The sequence below is a fragment of the Babylonia areolata genome, chromosome 2 (assembly GCF_041734735.1).
Source record: "Babylonia areolata isolate BAREFJ2019XMU chromosome 2, ASM4173473v1, whole genome shotgun sequence".
NCBI lineage: Eukaryota > Metazoa > Mollusca > Gastropoda > Neogastropoda > Buccinidae > Babylonia > Babylonia areolata.
Window position 1 is genome coordinate 46,951,644 of NC_134877.1, and position 14,188 is coordinate 46,965,831.

General features: G+C 44.5%; 1 protein-coding gene across 1 annotated transcript in view; it reads left to right on the forward strand.

The window, feature by feature from the left end:
* Positions 1 to 13,927, forward strand: part of LOC143279471 (dual specificity protein phosphatase 1-like) — a 23,200-nt gene extending 9,273 nt beyond the window's left edge. Inside the window, exons 2-4 of the mRNA XM_076583516.1 lie at positions 10,130 to 10,275; positions 11,921 to 12,140; positions 13,401 to 13,927. Coding sequence (XP_076439631.1) covers positions 10,130 to 10,275; positions 11,921 to 12,140; positions 13,401 to 13,774 — 740 coding nt within the window. The 3' untranslated portion in view covers positions 13,775 to 13,927. The remainder of the gene's footprint in view (positions 1 to 10,129; positions 10,276 to 11,920; positions 12,141 to 13,400) is intronic.
* The last annotated feature ends 261 nt before the right edge of the window (positions 13,928 to 14,188 follow it).

Genomic DNA, 14,188 nt, shown 5'->3' on the forward strand with positions numbered 1-14,188 from the left:
CCAGTGTTTTGTCTATGGAAGCAGAATGAATGCAGTCAAATAATGTTTTCTATTGATTTGAAACAAATACTGGAAACAAACAACATTCAAACGTTTTTTTAGAGTTTGAAGAATGAACCACAAATTCGATGTGAACTATTCACACCAGCGAAGATGAATACAGTGCTTAATGAAAATGTATTTTTCTAGTTGGAACTAAAGTTCTTCTTTTTCATTGGTTTATTGTCTGTTCACAACAAGGTGATTTCGACATGCAGGCAATTGTTCTTTTCAGCGCACACCTACACACTCATGCAGTGGGTGTGGAGAATGGGTGAGCGAGGGACTGGCCATTGAAAAGGGAGCACGCCATCATGCACACGCACGCATACACTCACAAACTCGCGCACGCACACAGAGCACACACACACACACACACAGAGGATGTGTGTCCCTTTTCTTGATCCACTGGGAGCGAAAAGGGGGGCACGAACGGAATACTAACAGAAGGAAAATCGATGCCAGGGACAAAGCACGCTTCCACACAGGAAGGTTCCATTGTGGAAGTGCTGTCAGTGTCCTCGGGGCTCATTCTTTCCCATCTCTGTTCGCACAACCCCCTCCCCCCCCACCCCGTCTCCTCAAATTGTGAATCAATTGTGAAAGTGGCAGAATAGTGTCAGCATGAAGAAACAGACATCCTGTAGTGCTTAGTTTGTGTTTGTGTTGGAAGAATCTACCCAAGATATGGGAAACAGCGAGGAAAGGACACAGCGTGGAAAAGATCAGAGGAAGAAGAAAATAAAGATAGAAGAAAAAAAAAGATTGAGGGAGGCTGTGGGGAATGAAAGTCACACACACACACACACACACACACACACACACACACACACACACACACACACACACACACACCACAACCACCACCACCACCACCACCACGTCACCGTCACCGTCACACACACACGCACACTAGCACAGATATAGATTTGAGAAGCTATGTTTATAGAATTGCCCAGTGTTAGTTTAGCTTTCTGAAAAAAGTGAGTGTTGATGAAGTAATTATAGAACACCACGACCAAATCTTTGCAGATGCCCTTTTCTAAAAAACAAAACAACAACAACAGCAACAAAAAAACCCAGTCAACCAAACAAACACCACAATACAAAAGTTGTCTGTTCGTGTGCGTGGCGTCTATTTCTACAATCCCAATGAGTAGCGCAAACCGCAGACACAGAAATTGCCTCGGCGTCTGTGAATATAGATTGCACACCCCCTCATGTCATTAATAGAAACGCGGGATCTGACAGTGCCGAACGTAAAATGAAAGAAAAGGGTTTGAATGCACGGGTATTGGGACAGTCTGTTGAAAGACAATGGTAGCAGAAGATCGAGGAAGCAGTTCCGTGTGTGTGTATGTGTGTGTGTGTGTGTGTTGTGCTGTGCTGTGCTGTGCTGTGCTGTGTTGTGTTGTGCTTTGTGTAGAGATTGGGAGTGGAGATTCATTGTGGGTGTGATGGAAACATTCTGAAGAAAGGAAACAGAAAATTGAGAAATAGAAGAGTATCTTTAGGCAATAATGATGATTAAAACAGAAAATTGGGAAATAGAGTATCTTTAAGCAATAATGATAATAATAATGATGATGAAGAAAAACAAAAAATGAAATATACTTTTGTCCCTTCCATCTCTTGGTGCATAGTCACAAATCAGTCAAACACTAAAACGATATTTGATAAAACTGATGATATTCGGTGGTAAAATCCAGCAAATATTACAAGATATTTTAGGGCATTATTAAAGACAAACGAATGGCCAGTCCAACATAATATAACCAAAACGACAACCTTTGCTGGCCCTTCAAATTTTAGTCATACCTAGGTGACTGACCCGATTGCTGTTGGATTTTTGAAAGCTCCCATACATTCCCGTGTCACAGAGTCCTCAGTTTCCGCCCACAAGCCAACACCTTTCACCAGAAAGAAGAGGTCTTACAAACACAAGAAGCGAGACTCAGGCGATGAATGCATTTCGTGGGTGTTAAGTGTCTGTTAAAGTTCCTGGTAAAAAAATCGCAAAGGAAAGTGGCAGAAGAACAGAGAGCGAGCGAGGAAACAAAAAGGGGTGGTGGTGGTAGGGATTAGCGAAAAGGAAAAGATTGAAAACAAAAAGAAAGGAGTGGGATGGGAGATAGGGGTGTATTGAAATATTATTACTTTGTTGGAAAAAAACCTTAATGTTCAAAGTGACACAGGTCATATCGACCGGAATAAAAATAGAACACAACCGCGGCTGCCACATTTGGAACTTAAAAACCAAATAGAATGGAGGAGTATAGATTCTTTGCTAAGACACCAGTATTTTCTAGCTGAGCTGTGTGCAAATATAACCTACAGACATCGCTCTCACCCTACCCCTCCGCCCTAACGCTGCCCTCGGTTATCAGAATGGGGAATCTGACTTTAACCTGTGGAAGGCGGAAACCTGAGCGAGAACGCGTGATGAATGGTCTTTGTGGGGCTGGTGTTTGTTGAGAACCACACGACCCAAGGATAGCAATTGAGATGAAGCAAGAGAAAAAAAAGAAGAAAAAAAAGGAGCGAGCAGGAAACACACACACACTCACAGATTTACAGACACACGCTCACAGATTTACAGACACACACGCGCGCGCACACACACGCACGCACGCACATATATGAGACAATGTTCATCCGTTATGTAAATGGCACTAGCTGTTCAAGACTACCAGCAGCTGAAACAAACCATGGATGTTTATTGTGCGCGTTAATGCCAGTTGAAAGCTGCAGCCAAAGGTAAACTGTCGATAATGAAAAACAATGACGGGGGCGGGGGACTCAGAGGCGTTGGGTGGGTGGTGCGGGGGATACGGGCTTACAAATACAGACACACATGGAGGGAAAGACAGGTGGGGGCTTGGGGTTGGAGAACCAATTAATCTTCTGGCGCATTGAGATTCCTTCTTTCTTTGATTCTTTCTCTCTTTTCCCTCATCAACACATCCACATATCCCTACAACTACCACTTCTGTGTACATGCCAATCCACATACATGTCTTTTTTGTCTATCCATCATCCGTATACACGAATCTTTACTGAATGCACACTTATGGACATTGTCTACTGTATCGTAGTCTCTGTGTCTAAACAAACAACTTCGGCGTACTTGCCAAACAGAACATTGAGATCTCTTGATTCCTCCTAGCTAGCTGTTCCCCGATGCTTCCTAACTCCTGTGGAAAGAGGTCATTTTTCGTCTTCGGCCCAACATCTTGGAATTCTCTGCCTATTGCTCTCAGACAAACAACTCATCTATCTACCTTTAAAGCAAATCTTAAAACTTATCTCAAAAATACTTGTCATAACTTAAATAGTGCTGTTGTCCCAGGCCCATGGCACTGTGAGTGTGTGTGATGGGAGAGTAGAGAGAATGGGGGTGGGTAGATGGGTGGTGGTGGTGTGGTTCGAAAGGGAGAATGACCCGATTTTTACCCCTTTTACCTTTTCTACCCAAAATTTTATTTTACAATTTTTACAGAATATGTGGCATGCAGATTACACTTATGTTCCTTTTTACATGTATGTATTTTAAGTGAAAATTGCTGTCATCTCAGCCGTTTAATCATGTGTGTGTCTGTGCGTGTGTACGTGTGTTAGTGTGAGTGTTGGAGTGTAACAGTTGTGGTATTGATAGTATGTTACTTTGTGAGTTTTATGCATTGTGTTTTTATAATATTATGATTCTGTTTTATGTTTCTACTACTTTTTATATGCTTTCTTGTTTCACTTTAGGTATTGGATTGTAAAGCGCTTAGAGCTTGCTTATGCTTGTATTATAGCGCTATATAAAGATAAATTATTATTATTAGTAGTAGTAGTATTATCTGTCTGTATATATATCTCTCTATCTATCTGGCATCGGTTTGTCTGTCTGTCTGCGTGCCTGCCTTTGTGCCTGTCTGCCTCTCTGTCCATCCATCTCTCTGTCATACTGTCTCATGTATTTGTGTGTACGTGCGTGTGCACACGTGGGTTAGCGCCAAGCTCACGTGATTATTTAAAGTAATTTAATCCTCAGTACGTACAGTTCTGTCTGAAAAGAGGACATGATTGAAGAACACGCAAATACCCCCATCCCATCTTAATACCAGAAAAACACACACACACACACACACACACACACACACACAGAGTTTAGACATGAGGGCTTGGTTTTACGGCTCAAGTGCGGGCTTCCAATGCCGGTGAAGGCAGTCGTTGTCTTCTCAAACAAGAAACAAGCAGAAGGTTTGCGCTGCTCGACAAGCGTCAAGTTCGCCATTTCCGAGCCGAGGGCCTGTCAACGATACCAATGAGGAAAGCAGTTAGCTGCTTTCTCCTAGTAGTGTGCGGCATGCGCTGAAAAGATCACACACACACACACACACACACACACGCACACACACACACACACACACACACACACACACACACACACACACACACAGGGCGGTGGGAGGGAGGGCGGGGGGAGTGGTGAGGAAAATGTGGGTTTGGGGATGGGAGAAGGGTGGGGTATTCGTCGAAAATCACAAGTCAGGAACGAACAGCGCGCGCCTTCAGTCAGTTAAGGCGAAGTCAGGGATTATAAAACCATTATGAAAGCTGGAGTTAGACATCTGCTGTTTTTTTTCTTTCTTTGTGGTGGCATCCGATGTGGGTGTGGGCATAAAGCCAAACATTCTTTGTTCAACAGACGGAGTCCATCTGTAGCCATATGTTAAAAGGGTATCATAGGCGTTAAGTCGCAGAAGAAGAGTAATCTCTCGATGAGCATTTTACAAATTTCAGTCACTACTTGCTGTCCAGTCATTCAGTCACGTCCGAAGAAGCAGGATTAGTGTACAAGCCAAGGCACGCGCAAGGACCCTCCACCTTTCATATCCTCGAAGCTCGCACGCACGCACGAACTCACACTCGCGCGCGCGCACACACACAGACATGCACGTACACACACACACACGCACGCAAACACGCGCACGCGCGCGCGCGCACACACACACACACACACACACACACAGCGCGCGCATTCATTTGTCTTTTTCTGTCTCTGTGTGTGCTTCTCTCTTACTCTGACTTCGTCTGTGCCTGCCTGTCTGCTTCTCTCTCTCTCTCCATCTTTTTGGCAAAAGGCACGTGAGCATGATCTCCCCTCTATCTATCGCTTTGTCATATCTCTGTCCGTCTCTATCTATCTTGTCTTCAGTCGCCGGACCAGGAGTACAGGCTCTTTGCTTCTGTTCTGCTTTGTCTGGTGGTGGTACTGCAGAACAACTGCTGGCCTCGTGTTGTTAGCACCAGGCCGAGTTCACCTGGCTGGCTGACCGCAGACCGCAAACACGCCCAGTAAATATGCACGTGCCCCCCCCCCCCCACCCCCCGCCACACACACACCCAACCCCCACCCCGTCTACCGCCTACGCGGTTCCGGAGCTAATCTCTTCACTTCACCCTTGCTGTCAGTGCCACACCTGGGTTCTTCACGGCCAGCCCTGATTCGCTGTAATGACCCCTTCACGGGGGTCCATGGTCTTGGGTACCCCGCACAGCAGCAGTAAACAGGCTCCTTAACTCGTCCGGACTTCCCCCCTCAGGGCTGAACTGAGCTTTCTGTCACGACTAACACAGTACACTGGAGGACCCGATAGCTTATCTCCTGTTATGTGCTGGCATTATATATATGGTGGTGGTTGCTGTTGTTGTTGTTGTTGTTGTTGTTCTTCTTCTATTGTTGTTATACAGCTTTTTGACAGTTTTACGCACGTGTACGAAGGTTCTCATAAAGCAAATCGCTCGCCTTTTTATTCATTCATTAGAAAACCCCATATGAAATTGCATACGGCTTTACGAGTTCGTATAATCTACAAAACTGACGCGCATGTCTTTTACAGACTTGAAATTGTCATCACGGTTAGTCTGGTTTATTACGCAACTGACTTCGGACAGCAGTGTAGATAGATGCTGACCAGTTGTTTTTTTTCGCACACTTAACGGGAGATACTGATGTATCCAAAGTTGAATGTGCACTTTGAACGTGTTAAGTATCCAAACAATATCTGTATTCGTACAGTTATTGTGTGTGTGTGTGTGTGTGTGTGTGTTAATGACGTAAATGCTGCAAGACTATAAATCATACAGTCGGCAACAAACGAGACGAATTCTGTTTTCGATTTGCAGTGAATGTCACAATATATAGATTTTGTGTTTTAGTGCACGATTTTGTGAGGTTATGTAAGTTTTTCTTGTTTGTTTTCTTTTCTTTTCTTTTGCATATCGATATAATACATACCAAACAAAGACCACTGCATGACCGTTACTGTTATAAGTGTTCATGTTCGGTGTGGAGAGAGAAACCGGGAGAGAGAGACAGACAGACAGACAGACAGACAGAACGAGAGGGGGAAGCTGGGTGTGAAGGCGTAGAGACTCATATCCGGTGACCGATTTTGTCGATCGAAAGCTGGTTTCTCTCAATCCCTCCCCAGACACCAACGCAGCACTGATACAATATTAATGTTCTCCCCTCCTGATAAATCGTTCTCGGTGTCAGAGCACTGTCCGACAGCTTGTGGATTTATGAATGGAAAGGAAGTCATGACTCGACAGGGAATTTCATGAATGAACAGTTGCAGAGAGAGAGAGAGAGAGAGAGAGAGAGAGAGAGAGAGAGAGAATGAATGAATCCATTTTATTTTCTGAGGGTATCAGAGTACGCAAGACGACTGATGCTTTTTTTCATCCAGCTCTCGAAGGGGAAACATTTAAATGAAACAAAAGGGGGAATCATTATGAGAGAGAGAGAGGATGGGGGAGAAAGTTTTATGAGAACAAGCGTGCGCGGGGATTGACAGATAATTTTTTCATAGATTTGTGTAGTTCTTCATTCGTACCCGTCCGTGTCTGTCTTCTTTCTGCGTGTTTGTCACAATCTGTCTCTCGCTCTGTTGTACCTCCGGTCGTGCGCGCGGCGGGCGGGCGTGCGTGCGCGCGTGTGTGTGTGTTTGTGTATGTGATATTTCGTGGAATAATTCTTATTGAAACGTTGACACACACACACACACAAATATGAGAGAGAGAAGCGCAAGTGAAACCAGGTTTTGCGTTTAGACTTTAATTAGGATAACCCTTTGCCTGCTATACATGCAAACAACGAACCAGACATAATTATTTCAGTGTTTTGTTTTCTAGACCAAAAAAGTCTGTCGCACGCATTTATGTATGTATGTATGTATGTATGTACATACTCACGTACGTACGTATGTATGTATGCATGCATGTGTAGAGTGCGTGCGTGTGTGTGTGTGTGTGACAATGTTGTTGTATGTGCGTGCGTACGTGTGTTTGTGTGTGTGTGTGTTGTGTGTTGTGTGTGTGTGTGTGTGTGTGTGTGTGTGTGACTGGCCACCAGCCAGCAAAGCCGTTAAAAGGTGAAAGCTCAGCAACAGCTGAAGTCGGAAAAACATCCTCCAGGTGGAAAATGAGCCTCCGCACTCCGGCGCGGCCAATCTCCCCTTCACATCCATCACCCACTCCACCCTCCCACCCCCACCCAGCTGCATCCATCAACGGCTACACGCCGACACGATCGCTTCGTCGCTGTGCCGACACGCGATAAGCACTCCCCGTCGGTTGCATAAATCCCTTCCGGTCAGACCGGAAACGACCAGGCCAGCCTGGACAATTAGTGGTTTTGCTGATCAGGACGGCCATTCACTGGCCCGGACAGATGTTGCGATTGGTCAGCCTTCTGTCCAGGTGTGACGTTTCATGCCTGCCAGGTTAGCGGTGAGAGAGTGAAGAGTGGTGGGGGCAAGGAGCCAGATGGAGAGTGGGCGTGAGGATGGGGGGAGGGGGGAGGCATTGCGGAGGCTGCTTGTAGTGGTAATGGGTTTAAACCATCACATGCGTTGGCGTTGGCAGTGTGCTCAGGTATTCGTCTGGAGCTTTCCTTTGCGTCTGGTTCACATGTTTCGTTCTGTTTTTGCAACCAACTGTTTCCACACGCCTGTCGAGAGAGAGAGAAAGAAAGAGAGAGAGCATTCGCTTTGAAGCATGCCCCCCACATTTTAACCCATCCAGCTGAAACTTGGCACACTGGCCATCTCTGAAGTCCTCTGGGTGTTTGGTCCGTTTGGTCTGTGTCCGTTACGTACATAATGAATTACAACAAAAGGGAAGAAACGGTCCGAAGTTGTGAAGCCGTTTCTAATTATTCTGACGAAGCGAGCATTAGCCTTTCTGGCAATTGCTGTGGAGAGTGTGAGTTGAAAGAAAAGTTCCGGATATTGTAGGATTTAATCTGAACATGGACAATCAAAAAAGACATATTGTCAATCTTGATCTTTTTAAAAGTTTTCCATTGGGATCCTATCAGTTTCGGAAAAGGTCGGATGCGCAGATATGTAGGGATTTTTCTCCCGGTTCATTTTGTCATCTTCACTCTGAACTCATTAAGTTTCGGTATCACGAGCTTTCCCGTTTCTCTTCATTCTCAAAACATCGGTTCTTTAATTCCACAAATTTTCATTTTCTATTTCGTTTCCATTTCGCTTTTAAAACAGTTAATCCCACACATCAGTTATTCCTATACAGTGAGGGCGTTTTATGTACCCCCACCCCCCGCTTCCCCCTTGCCCATCCCTCCCAAACCCCCTCTCTCTTCCCAAATTAAAATGTCATTTTGTTAATCCTTTTTTCAGCGTACTGTTAGATTTCGGTTTCGTTTTTACATCCATAAAAGTGTTTTGTCAGAAGCGTGTTTAAAAAAAAAAAATTTTTTTTACCATGACTTTCATTCACATTATTATGACTTTAGTGATTGATACAAAGAACATGTACTGTTATCCTTAAATCTTGCTACGACGATTAATTAAAAAGCAAACTAATATTGTTGTACATATTTTTTTTATATGACAGTTTTGTGTCTTTGATCATTAAATAATACCTGTGCTTTGACACGCAAATAGACTAAATCGTAGACACGCACGAAAACCATATCGAAAATGTTGAAAACTGACGACCGTATAGTGACAGAAAACACGAGCAGGAAGTCAATCAAGCTCCAGTACACATGTCACTGAGATCGACATAATTGTCCATTATGGCATTTGAACGTCAAGCGAAGACTATAATCCACACCTTCATGTTTGTGGCCGACACGGCGCTGAGGAGGGAGCACGGCATGAACTCTCGATCCCCTTTCCCGGGAAGTTGAAATGTGGAGTGTTTGTGTTCGTTTCCTCCCCACCAGCTTCGAGTGTTGGTCTGTGGCCCTGCTTTCATCTCCTGCCAACTCTTGTTGAAAGAGCGCCTGGCCTGTCATGGGGGGAGCGTTACAATGAGGGGAGCAGAGGGCAGGAAAGGAGGAGAGGTGGGGGTATGAGGAGAGGAAGGAGGAGACCAGGGGGTAGGGGGTGGTAGTGGATTGGGTGGGGGGGGGGGGGGATTGAAACACCGGAAATGCAACTTCCCGGAAGTGAAACCCGCGTTGAAGAGTTCATTACTTTGACGGAGCCCTTGAGAAAGTCTACCGTTTGCTCTATTTCCCACCTCTCTTCCGGTTTCCTTCCTCCCTTCCTTCCTGTTTTTTCCCCCTTCTTCTTTTAAATTGAAATTTTGACAGCTTGTAACTTTTGCACTGATTGTAAAACCAGTTGTCACGGCTGACTTCCTGGCGAGACTGTGTGAACCATCCATCATTTCTCCAATTAACATTTCAGTAAAATAGCATATTAGTTAGCAGGATCTTGGAGCACGTTTTGCAGATGAAGTATGAGTGTCTACTGATAATTTGGTACTATGAATGTGCATTGCAAAGAAGGCAGGGGAGGGAGAGGTAGACACCCAGCTAGCCAGCTTGCTATCTCGGTTGATGTGAGTTTTGTTCGTGTAGCTGATTTCAATTTTAAACCTCTTACTGGGATACCTAATATATATGATACAGTCTATTTTAATTAATTATTTCTATACATGGATGTGTTTGTTACCTGTGTTGTTTCAGTTTTAAGTCCCTTTTGGGATACTTGTAGTACCGGATACAGTTCATGCAATACCGCGGTGCCTTTTAAGTTATTTTCCCCCTCTCCTCCAGGTGGTTACCGGGGCTTTCAGATGGAGTGTCCACACCTGTGCTCCAGTCACACGACGTTATCGGGCCAGCTGAAACCGTTGGACCGGATCCATCTCCACTCCCCCCACCCCCAGACCCATCCCTCGGCACACACTACATTCCACGGGGTAAGCAGTATATATATATATATATATATAAGAAAAACAGAAGAAAAAATACAAAATAGAGAAAAGAAAAAAAAGACGTGTGTCTGAGACACTTGCGCAGTTTTCATAAAGAACAGGTTATTTCTCTCGCTTTTTTTGGTTCATTTGTTTGTTTTAGATTTAAGCGTAGAGTCCCGGTTTGTTTTTACAGCATGTGTTTGTTTGTTTCTTCTCGAACCACAGGTCTGTTTTCGCATATTGCATTGTGAATGATATTCTTCGACCTCCGCGGTTTTTTGTTTTGTTTTCAGAAGTGTGCGTTTGTGTGCTTTAGCGCGGAGTGTGTGCGCGTGCAAGAGTGCGTGCGTGCGCGCCCGTACACGTGTCTGTTGTTGTTGTATGTGAAATATGTTAAGGAAAGAAGAGAAGATAAGTTGCTTGCACAGTTAAATGTCAACACAGCGAAATGTTCATCCCATTTCATTTCCTGAATTAAACACCCCCATCTTTTAAAATTTAGATTTTGACATTTTTGCACTAGAAATATCAGTATGAATATAATTAAGTTAGTGTATGTGATTTTATCGCGCTTTTTTCACTCGTCCGTTCCAATTGCAAATTTTTGTGTCGTTCTTTGTTAGCTGTGACATTTATTTCTTCCTTCGTTCTTTCTTTGTATCTGCTTGTGTTCTCTCTCTCTCTCTCTCTCTCTCTCCCTCCCTCTCTCTCTCTCCCTCCCTCCCTCTCTCTCTCTCTCTCTCTCTCTCTCTCCCTCCCTCCTCTCTGTCTCTCTCTCTATCTCTCCCTCCCTCTCTGTCTCTCTCTCCCTCTCTCTCTCTCTCTCTCTCTCTCTCTCTCTCTCCCTCCCTCTCTCTCTCTCTCTCTCTCCCCTGAGGGCTCTCTTTCTGTGAACGTGCACGCCCCCCACCCACTTTTTCTGTTGTGGTTGACTGCTACAAGCAACAAGATTTTCAGTTATCGTTATCACGGTGGGCTAGTGGTAATGCGATAAACCAAGGTTCTCGTGCGAAGCTTGGACTTTGCGCACATAATGGAACCCATGGCAACAAAAAATTGTTGTCCCTGGCAAAATTCAGAAGAAAAATCTTCTATAATGGTAACATAATAAACACCCGCAAACAGGGGAAAAAGGAAGAAGAAAAAAGGTGGCGCTACACTAGGGCGACGCGCTCTCCCCGGGGAGAACAGCCCCATTTCCACGCAGAGAAATCTGTTGTGACAAAAGTGTTATACATTACAATGCTTTACAATACAATACAATGCAATGCAACTCAACACAGTGACTGAGATTATTGCATGTGTAGCTTCCAGTTTACAATTTTAGTACTTTTTATGTCTACTGTGATTATAGTATCATTGTATGTGGTTTAGTAAGTTCATTGTTTCTCTTTTATGTATGTGTACATATTGAACGGCTGTGATCCTCTTGTATTGTTTAATGCGTTTTACACCACAAATTAATTTCTCTTCAGAGATGATAATTATAGTATTCAACAATATGCTATACAGTTTTCCTTTCTCTCTCTCTCTCTGCACACACACACACACACACACACACACACACACACACACACACACACACTAAAACACCCCAACCCTCACACACACACACACACATCAAAACACCCCCCCCCCACACACACAGATGTCCCCTGTGGAGCTCCTGCCCTACCTGTACATTGGGGACGCCAGCCACTCGAGCATGAAGGAGCTGCTGCAGGAGCTGAGCATCACTGCCATCCTCAACGTGTCCACGTGCTGTCGGAACCACTTCCCCCACGACTTCCGGTACAAGGTCATCCCCGTGGAGGACAGCGACAGTGCGGATTTGGCCACGTGGTTCTCGGACGCCTTTCATTTCATTGGTGAGCTTGGTGGTTTCTTGTGTTGATGATGATGTCTGTTTGCTTGAGTGGGGCTTTTATTTTTATTTATTTTTTTTTTAACATTCTTTTTGTTTGTATGGTGTGTGGTGTGGTGTGGTGTGTGTGTGTGTGTGTGTGTGTGTGTGTGTGTGTGTGTGTGAAAGACGCACGTGTGTGTGTGTGATGTTTCAGTGTCTCCAGAGGGGCTTATGCGATAAAATTCTTGTCTCTTAGGTTGGTGAAAGTATTGGTTATGGTCTGTTTGTGTTTGGTGGTATGGTCTGTTGGGTAGTAATCTCGTATGGTTTATAGTTCATCGGGTCGTATAGTCTGTTGGGTCGTATGGTTTGTTTGTTGAGTCGTGTGATTTGTTTGTTCGGTTACATCGTCTGTTTGTTAGGTCTTTTGGTCTATTTTTGATGGGTCTTACGGTCTGTTTTGTTGAGTCGTTTGGTCTGTTTGTCCATTGGGTCGTATCTTGTGCTTGTTGGTGTCATTTCATTTGTTTATATGGTCGTATCGTGTGTTTGTTGGTCGTTTGGTCTGTTTTTGTTAGGTCATGTGGTATGTTTTTGTTGGATCGTATGGTCTGTTTTTGCTTGGGTCGTGTGGTCTCTTGTTTTTGTTGGATCATATGGTCTGTTTGTTGGGTCGTATGGTCTGTTTTTGTTGAGTCGCATGGTCTGTTTGTTTATTTAGGTCGTATGGTGTGTTTGTTGGGTCGTATGGTCTGTTGTTTCTTGGATCGCATGGTCTGTTGGATTGCATGATATTTTTCTGGGTCATGTGTTCTGTTGTTTGTTGAGTCATGTTGCACATACTAGTCTTTGCCGTTTTGCATAGTGCCGCTTTGTTTTCCGCAAGATTGGTTAATGTACTTTTATGTTCTTTGTTATTTCATCCAAAGCTGTTCAGTGCTAAGATTTTATTCACCTACTCACGTTTACTGCTCTGACATCTTTCATTTCATTCGCTCGTGGACGTATTTCATTTAAGCTGGCGACTGTTTTTCTAGCGAGTTTTTGTAGGAATGGTTTTGTGTGAATAATAGAGGAAAGATTGAAGAACAATAGCAACAACTGCTACGCTGTGATTTATTTGTTTTCCGTTTGTTGTTTTCATTCCCATTTTAAAGAGGTGAGATGTCGCTTTATGGCTCTAGGTTGAGAGGAGAAATTAGAGCATCAAAGTGTTTGGGGTTAGGAAAAACAAAACATGCAAAAAACAAGGTCTGACAACGCCCACATACCGCTGTTGCAGAACACGAGAAGCAACGAGGAGGCAAAGTGCTGGTGCACTGCCGGGGAGGCATCAGCCGCTCCGCCACTATTTGCCTCGCCTACCTCATGTACTCACGGGCACTGCGGCTGGATGACGCCTTTGACTACGTCAGAGCCCGCCGCCACGTCATCTCGCCCAATGCCAACTTCATGATGCAGCTGGCGCAGTTTGAAGCCGAGCTTCGCACCCTGGGGTTTGAACGGTCGCCGGTCACGATGAAGCCTGCATTGTCGCCCTGCCGTTTGTTCTCCCACAGTAAGTCCGCCTTCGAGCTGACTGCAGAGACCGATTCGGGCGCGTCAAGTCCCACTGACGTGACGTCACCGTTGCCGCAGGTCACCCCGGTATCCTAATGACGTCAGTGACATGGTGAATGTCATCCGTGTGTATGAGTGCCAAAAAGAGTCGCTGCTGGAGGTTGACCAAATGCAAGGTAGACGTGTCTTCAAAGAAATAGATCGAAGTTGAGAGAGAGAGAGAGAGAGAGAGAGAGAGAGAGAGAGAGAACAAAAACTTAATTTATGTGAATCTGCCAAATGATGTGATTTGAAAGAGTGGAAATTTAAAAAAAAAAAGTTGAAAATATTCACGAACCAACATGTCGCTATAACCTACAGGTTATTTGTCAATGCCCTATTTGTTGATATCTAGATGCAGGCCTCTAACGGACTCGAGTACCTTCGATTATCAGGAGAAAATGGTACGTTACCTGTACTTACCTGTTCGACTTGAGCAATAGTGCTGACGGTAATAAAAACGAATACTTA